This window comes from Bidens hawaiensis, unplaced genomic scaffold (assembly GCF_021521415.1).
Source record: "Bidens hawaiensis isolate Kalapana, Puna unplaced genomic scaffold, B.hawaiensis_p1.1 tig00060979_1, whole genome shotgun sequence".
NCBI classification, from domain to species: domain Eukaryota; kingdom Viridiplantae; phylum Streptophyta; class Magnoliopsida; order Asterales; family Asteraceae; genus Bidens; species Bidens hawaiensis.
Genome location: NW_027506478.1, coordinates 34,838 through 43,887, shown reverse-complemented (window position 1 = coordinate 43,887; position 9,050 = coordinate 34,838). Strand labels below are relative to the sequence as shown.

Sequence of the window (9,050 nt, the reverse complement as noted above, 5' to 3'; positions counted from 1 at the left end):
CTACGCAGACTCCCTTCCTCTTTCCATCTTTGAAACTTTAACTGCGACTGCAACGTATATCTTGTCCATGGTTGCCTCACAAAACATGAAAAGCTTATGTCTCCATTGCTTCTTGAACACCAACACACCTATAATACCCCAAAAACCTGTTGCAAAACCACAAGTTATGCTCGAGTAAAATAATACCTTGTTTGGCTCTTTAGTATTTTCGTATCTTGTTGTGGTTGGTGGGTTTTCATGTGAAGAACATTTCTTTGGAAGCGGTGCACCACATAGGTAGGGGTTATAAAAATACACCGACGGATCTGTAAGCGTCTGTAGTTGATTTCCAGTCGGAATTTTCCCTGTTGTGACAAATTCAAGTGACTTAAGAAATTCATTTGATGACTTCATGCTCCCAATTTTGTTCGGAATTCCCCCAATTAAATGATTATAAGACAAGTTGAGACCCACCAGCGTTGTAAGTGCCGTTAGTGTTTCGGGTATTTCTCCAACAAGTTTATTGCTTGATAGATCCATGTTTTTTAAGAGGCTCAGGAGTCCTGTATAGTCAAGTTCAGAACCTTTGAGGACCTGGGTTACGTCTCCCCCGTACCAAAAGTCAGTCGTACTGAACGGATCATACGAAAACTCTTGCATGCCAATTAAATCTCCGAAACAATGTGGAATAGATTCTGTTAAGTTGTTGTGTGCCAAATCTAAAACTTGAAGATAGTCACATTTGCACAAAGAGTGCGGAATATGTCCGATAAATCTATTCTTATGCAATCGAAAAGCAAACAATCTTGTAACATTTTCACCAATCCATTCAGGTATGCTACCCGAAATTTTGTTCTCACCTAAATCCAAGACTGCCAAGTTCTTGAAATGCCCCAAATTTTGAGGAAGCTCTCCTTTTAAGTTATTATCGTTCAATTGCAACCATACCAAGGATGAAATACGACCTAAAGAACTCGGTATGACACCAGATAGCCTATTTGAACTAAGTAGCATCGCCGTCAAGGATAGATTCCATACGCACTCTGGAATTTTCCCATTTAGTCTATTTCTAGAAATATCAAGAACTTTCAAATATGTCATTTTGCATAGCCACCTTGGACTAAATCCTGTAAAAAGGTTATCTTGTAAATATAATTCTCCTTCTGAATATTTGATACTTACAGAAGGAAGATTCATCAAAGGGCCAGTGAGTTTGTTGTGAGAAAGATCGAATATAGGTATGTTGGGCAGGAGGCGCAACCATGTAGGAAGAGGTCCAACAATGCTTGCATTGGACAACACCAACTCCTCGAGTTTTCTTTGAGTTTGAAACCATTGTGGGAATCCACCATCAATCTTGCATGAACCAAGTCGGACGACTTTCAACTGGAAAGGAGGTAGCCACTCACTTGAAATATTGAACAACAACTTACTATTAGAAGTTGCAGTAAAGTACTTCAACATACGGAAGTTAGCAAAATGGTCTTCTGAAACCACTCCTTTTAAAGAATTGTCCGAAATGTCTATTAGATGGAGTTTGGTGAGTTTTCCAATTGAACTTGGAATGGTCCCATTTAACAAATTTGAAGACAACGAAAGAATTTCCAACGACGTGAGCCTTCCTAGGGATGCTGGAATGGAGCCTGTAAACCGGTTTGAATTCATATACATTTCTGTTAAAAGTTGTTAATCTTCCCAGTGATTCCGGAATAGAACTAGTCAATTGATTATTAGATATATCTAATCTTTGTAATGAAATTAAATTCCCCAAAGCTTCAGGGATTGGACCCGTGAAGTCATTGAACGATAGGTCCAACTCTAATAAGTTGGTCAATCTTCCAAAGGACTCGGGAATCGAACCGTTAAGTCTATTGTTACTTAAATACAAAATCTCTAATGCATTTTGAGAGCATTTGGATACATTAGTTGATGGGCCAATCATATTTCCTTCAAGTTCATTGTGTGAGACAATCAATTCTTTAAGGTGACATTGTTCCCATATACCAACATCCTCACTCTTCCTTAAGTTATTTGCAGACATATCGAGCTTGTGAAGATTAGGCATGACAGGAATAAATGAATTAAACTTGTTCCCTGACAGATCAAGAGATAGCAGGGAGCTCATGTTTATTAAAATAGATGGAAACATGCCTTCAATTTCATTCCCTTGAAGATACAGGTGTTGGATGTTAGAATGTTTGCTGATATTAGAATTTATGGGTGACAAATTGATGTTTTCGATCGAACAACTCGCTAAATGCAACTCTGATACATGAGGTATCATATTTAGCAAGTTTTCGAAGCTCGATGGCATACTAAAATTATTCCACAAAAGATCAAGGAACGCTAGCGAAGTCATGTTGAGAAATAGGCCGTGGAGTTGACCTCTGAAATCATTTCCACTAAGATCCACGTGTTTGATGCTGGCAAGTTCTCTACTGGAATTAAGATGACGAGAGCTAAGTTGAGCCATATGAAGTCCACAATCGGACAAGATTAGCTTTGATAAGGAAGGAATCATGTAAAGAACGTTGTCAAGGTTTTGTACTCCACTAAGATTCACTCTACTTAAGCTTAGATGCTCGAGTTTTGAAAGGCCAGAAATCCATTCGATATCATTTGTCATCAACTGATCATTTATGAACTGTGAACTTACATCAAGAGCCTCTAAATTGGAAAGATTTCCAATTTGAGGCGGAATATTACCACTAAAACCTGCCTTAGAGAGATTGAGATACCTTAGTGCATTCGTTTCGCTGAATTTTTTTAAAGGAATTGGAATTGGAAATGGAATTGGAATTGAAATTGGAATGTTTGAAAATCCATTTCATGTGTTTGGTTGATAAACTTGATGGAATTGGTAATTCTAAATTTTGTTTATCTCCCTTCAATCTACAAACATATAATAATAAAAAAAAATCTAAAAAATTTTAAAAAATAAATAAATAATAAAAAATAAATATATAAAATAACTAAACACACTAATCAATCACTGATAAAAAAATAAAAAGTAGATAATAATAATAATAATAATAAAAGTAGAACACGGCGGCGGAAGATGACGCCAACGGAGTCGACGGCCGAGGAGTCACAGTGAAAGAAAAACGTGAAGAAAAGATGCTAGGTAAGGGGTTTTGAAACAATCCTGTGTCTTTTGTAACAATCCTCCCAGAAGAGATGGGATTTGAAATCCCATGAAAGTTGGGATTTGATAGGATTTAGTTTCCATTCCAATTCCTTTCTTGATTGAAACGAACATACCATTTCATGGGATTTAAAATCCCATTCCGTCGAATTCCGGCCAATTCCGCGAAACGAACAGTAATGACCCAATGAACTTTGGAATTTGGCTTTGACGAAAATTATTCCCACTCAAGTCTAGATGCTTTAGATTCACCAAGTTTGTGAAACACGAACTCACCTCATCGGCAACTAAGTGGTGGTCTTCATTAGCATATCCTCTGAGGTGAAGGCTAACAACGCTTCCGGAGACATCACAATTGACTCTTGCCCACTTACAACAGTCAATGTCATTGTCAAGCCCCCATGATGAGAGCATTCCATGGTCTTCTTTGACACTATGTTTGAACATGAGAAGTGCTAGTCTCTCTTGTTCTGGACAAGAAGGTGTTGTGAGATTTCCACTTCCCAAACATTTATGTGCCAATGCTACTAAAAAGATACATATGAAATCGAGACGAATTCTCCAACCCGAATAAGTATTCCTCATGTTTCACCCCGATTTACTTGTAGCTTTTGTTGAAAAAAAATAGTGAAATGGAAAGATTGTTATCTTATTATCAAGAAACTAGTTATCCAATAATAAACAAGGTACTCGTTAGGAAAGACCTTGGGCCAAAACCATGGTTGACTTGAAGTCTTCGCATAACGGCAGAAATTTTGATAAAAACCAAATACAGTGTGTAGACTTTTGTTGAACGTTATTCTCGTCTCCCTAGTAATATTCTAATTTCCACAATTTGCTAAAAAAATTTGCTTTGTTTAGCGAGGCGAGGGTGCTCCTTACAAATTTAAAAAAAAAAAGTAGAAAAAAGCTATAAGGTCCACCAATCATTGTACTATCATATAAGTTTTATCCTGAAATAGCCTAAACTATTTTAAATAACGATATCGCTCCTTTCAATCACCCTAAAAAGATTAATTTTTATTTAAAAGTTACTAATAAATTAATATCAAACACAAATAAATAAAAGTTTCTTTAAAAAATATAACATAATTCAAACTAAAAAAAGAAACACTAAGATACGAACATACTAAAAAAAATAGAACTAAAAGTCACAAGACCGATTATATGTTGTCGCTATCTCACATTTTTATTAAGAAATAGTTCCAATATCACACCGGTTAAATCTTCATGCGATTCCCTATACGTCTTTAAAAGTCCATGTCACAACATCACCGACAGATATTCTCTTGGGCCAAACCAGTTAAACCTGTTGGGGTAATTTTTGCTCATGAGAAAACCCAACAATTATATATTACATGGGTGTTATTATTATTATTATTAAGTAATAAATGAAAAGGATATATATATATATATATTAATTATTAATTTTTTTTGTTTGTTCACGGAGGAACAAATAAGGAGAGTTGGTTTATTTGGGTTTAGGCCCACGTGGGCTTTCTTGGTGTGCACACAAATTCGACATACATACATACACATATAAGTTTTGGACTTGTGGAATTATTATTTATTCCTTCTCAGTCAACTGCAGGGGCGGATCTACGATTTGACTAGGGGGGTTGGCCGTACCATGTGAGAAAAAAAGATTTAGTGTAATATATACGTAAAAATCGTGACCGACCCCTGTAAAATTTTTACACCGACCCTTGTAAATTACTGAGAATAATAAGGAGAAAATATAGAATGAAGAAAAATAAATAATGCCGGAAAATTTTCCGATGATATTTGGAGTTGCAGTGGGAACGGAGAAGGAGATATCAACGGAGGTAAGTTTGAAATAAAAATTGATATTTTATTACCTTATATTTGTCTGTAGCGACTCCCGACACTTATCTTTTCCACCTCTTTTTCAATTATTTTATTTCTAATAATAATATATTAATGGTAAATGATTTTAATAAACTTGGTATATATTTTACTTTTAACATAGTTATTATCGTATGCCTTTTTTATTTTTTCTTGAATTAATTAGTTTTTTTCTTTTTATTTTGTTATCTTATTATTTTATTTTACATAAGAATATTATATTATATATATATATATGTTTTTCGCTTTTGCCGTTTTGTTTATGTAAAAATCATATAAAGTTTATTCATATTTTTATCGCATATGCAAAATGACGCGCAAAATCTTAATGCGTCTCACGAATGACGTAATTTTATTTTTTTACTTATAATTTAATTTTGTTTTATCTTTTTCTATGTGACCCGACCCGGCCCGAAGATACTGGAAAATTTTAATATTTAGCACTAGATAACCAACCTCTGAGAGAAATTTTCCTGGATCCGTCAATGGTCAACTGCACACATACGAAAGAATTGTGAGGCATCTTTGGTTGGTTCTCTTCTTTTGTCGACACAGATTACGAAGAGAAGTTTTTTTTGGGTGCTTTATTCTTTTGATGTTTTGTGAAGAGATAAGAGACGCTTTAGAGACCGGGTATTTTTTCGTTGGTGTTACCTTTTACTCTTTGTTTTATTCCATATACTTGATATTAGTTTGTACCAAGTATATGATGATTTGTGTATGCCTCTAGTTTTATTTAGAGAAGACTTTGTATTGCTATTATTGGTGATAGTGGATTTGAAGCGGCTCTAGTAGTCCCGTGGTTTTTACTCTCGCCTTGAGAGGTTTTTCACGCTAAAATTATTGTGGTCCTATTTACTTTTAAATAACCTATTTGTTTGCATCCTCATTGGTTCATTCTGGTCGGGAAAAAGTTTAGCCAGACGAAGATTAATTTCGCATTTTTTGTTTACCGTTCGTGGCTAGGTGGTCGTTTTTTCCCAACAGAGTTTCGGATCTTGTTCTTGGGTTAAGACTTGTTTGAACGATGGAAGCTAATACAGGTAGGATGGTGAATTTGAATGGTTCTAATTATCATGTTTGGAAAAGCAAGATGGAAGACCTTCTTTATGTGAAGGATTATTATTTACCTGTTTTTAGTATCGATAAACCTGAAGATAAAACTGTTGAAGAGTGGAATATTTTGCATAGGAAGGTTTGTGGGTATATTCGGCAATGGGTTGATGATAATGTTTTGAACCATATTAGCGGGGAGATTCATGCTCGTACTCTATGGACCCAGCTTGAAGAGTTGTATGCTCGGAAGACCGGGAACAATAAGTTGTTCTTGATTAAACAGTTGATAAATTTGAAATACCGTGATGGAAATCCTGTTACTGATCATTTCAATGTTTTTCAGTGTGTAATTAATCAGCTTGCATGTATGGGTATTAAGTTTGAAGACGAGAAAAAAGGTTTATGGCTTCTTGGTACTTTACCGGATTCTTGGGAGACTTTTAGGACATCGTTGTCCAACTCCGCAACAAACGGTATTATTACTATGGAATTGGATAAAGGTAGTATTATAAATGAAGAGAAGAGAATAAAGTCACAAGGTTCCTCTTCACATTCAGATGTCTTGGTTACCGAAAGTAGGGGAGAAGTCATAGCAGAGGTCCGAATAATAAAGGAAAGCACCGCAGTAAGTCTAGAGAGAAGTTTGAAGATTATGAGTACCATCACTGTGGTAGAAAAGGGCACACAATATAATATTTCAGACAACTAAAAAAGGAGAACAATAAGGCTAATTACAACAATAAAAAGAACAACTACAAGAAAGATGACGGTGATGAAGGTACTTCTGCAACTAACACTGCCACCGAATAGTTTCATATTTGTTGTGATTATGATAGAGTGAACATTGCACGTAATGATTCGAGTTGGGTTGTCGACAGTGGTGCTACTTGTCATGTGACATCACAAAGGGATTTTTATTCGTCTTATACTCCTGGTGATTTTGGGAATGTCAAGATGGGTAATAATGGGCGATCAAAGATCGTTGGTGTTGGGGATGTTTCCTTGAAGTTTGATACTATGATGGATTTGGTTTTACACAATGTAAAACATGTTCCGAATATTAGACTTAATTTGATCTCCGCAGGCACATTATATGATGATGGTTTCCACAATACCTTTGGTGGTGAAATTTGGAAACTCACTCGTGGTTCATTGATCGTGGCAAGAGGTGAAAGAACTTCAAAGTTATACATGTCACATCCAAAGATTTCCAGAGACTCGGTTAATTCATTGACGAATTCTGATGTGACTTGACTGTATGTGACATTAGAGACTTGCTCACACGAGTGAAAAGGGGATGTCTATTTTATTGAAGAAAGATGTCTTGTCTGGTGTGAAAGATGTTCATTTGAAGAAGTGTTCTCATTGTATGAATGGTAAGCAAAAGCGAGTTTCTTTTCATAGTCATCCGCCTCATAGAAAATAAAGTATACTTGACTTGGTGCATTCAAACATATGTGGTCCTATAAAGACTAGAACACATGGGGGCTGCTTATATTTTGTCACATTTATAGACGATCATTCGTGTCACACCCCGACAAAAGGCGGCGGAACATGCCGGGGTGCAACGATTGCTCATAAGCGCATAACACTATTTAAAGCGACAATATTTAACAAACTCATTTCATTTCACAACATCGAAAATGTCACATAACCAAATATTCGTAAGTCAAATACAACAAAATATAGCAAAACATAGCAAATCAAATATTGTTCAATTTTGCTAATATCCTAACGGTATTTGTGGTGTTTTCTTCTCCAAACTCCAAATCAACCTAGATGCAAACCTGTAACATTTCATAAAATAAAGTTTGTCAACACAAAGGTTGGTGAGCAATTCATAAGTTTGAACATATAAGTATATAGTAAGAAAAGCCACAATCTTGTATACAAAAAAAGAAATAAATAGCAATAATTTGGATAATATGAGATCGCTAATAAGAATACATTAGCGGCACCGTCTATAAGAGAATACCAAATAGATTCGGATTTCATGAGGTCGTTAATAAGTTTACATTAACGGCACCGTGCTATAAGAGAATACAATATAGTTCACGGATTTATGATTCAACCCTCCAAAAGTGGTAAACACATAAGCATATAATCATGTAAGCATAGAACACCAAATCGAGCATTTATTTAAGTAAAGTATACAATAATGTTTGTGGTTTAAGACTCAAATATAAATCATTTAATATGAATAAGTATGAAATGTCACCCCCAAAACAAAAGATGGAAAACGTGGGATGAATGTACTCACGCTCAAGTAATAAACTTAAAAGGTTGGTAATTTGAAGATTTGCCGGAACGACGGGTTTAATGTATGAAGCCTAAATAAAAGAAAGTCTTGGATTTAGAAAGATTGTCTTGGAGATCTTTAAATAAAATAATTGTTGCAAAAAGTAAACAATTAGAGTTCAAGGTTTAAAATGTAATATTTAATAATTTATAATAATAACCCTTTAAAAATGTAAGTTTGCTCGAAACCGGGTTAAAGTATATGACCTTAATATTTACTTAACCAATGTTAAGTAATAAGGTGGGAAAAAATGCTAAAATGCAAGTTCCATTGGGATAAAGATACTAAAACGGGTCTTTAACAAGTGTTCGGTTTGTTGGTTCGGGTCTTGATAATTGGTCAAACCCAAAGTCAACTTTCCAAAATAATGAATGTTATGAGATAACTCAATAAAACTTTATAAGACTTAACCAAGTATGTAGATCTATTGTTTTAGAACTAATAATGTACGTTAAACGAGTGTTCGGTTTTGTCGGTCCAAACTATGTTATGAGATCAAGTTGGATCTAACAATTCCAAGTACTTAAGTACTTAAGAATATAATTGGTCTACACTTTTGCACATTTGGGTTCTAGTGTTATTATTGTAAACATCATTTATCACATTTAATTGTATTTAGTATTTTTAAATAAACATTAGATTTAGGTTATTATTATTGTAAATAAACATAAGTATTTGTCGGGTAATCTAGTCACAACCGAAAAC

General features: G+C 34.8%; 2 protein-coding genes across 2 annotated transcripts; both read right to left on the bottom strand.

Moving 5' to 3' along the window:
- On the bottom strand, positions 1-1,443 carry LOC143617953 (uncharacterized). The gene has a single exon (XM_077090336.1). The coding sequence runs from the start codon at positions 1,441-1,443 to the stop codon at positions 1-3; it is 1,443 nt and encodes a 480-aa protein (XP_076946451.1).
- LOC143617952 (receptor-like protein EIX2) lies at positions 385-3,713 on the bottom strand. Its single transcript, XM_077090335.1, has 2 exons — positions 3,309-3,713; positions 385-2,735 (listed from the first exon to the last, which is right to left on the bottom strand). Exons 1-2 carry the CDS (start codon positions 3,707-3,709, stop codon positions 1,451-1,453), a joined length of 1,686 nt encoding a protein of 561 aa, XP_076946450.1. The 5' UTR covers positions 3,710-3,713; the 3' UTR covers positions 385-1,450.
- Between the last annotated feature and the right edge of the window lie 5,337 nt (positions 3,714-9,050).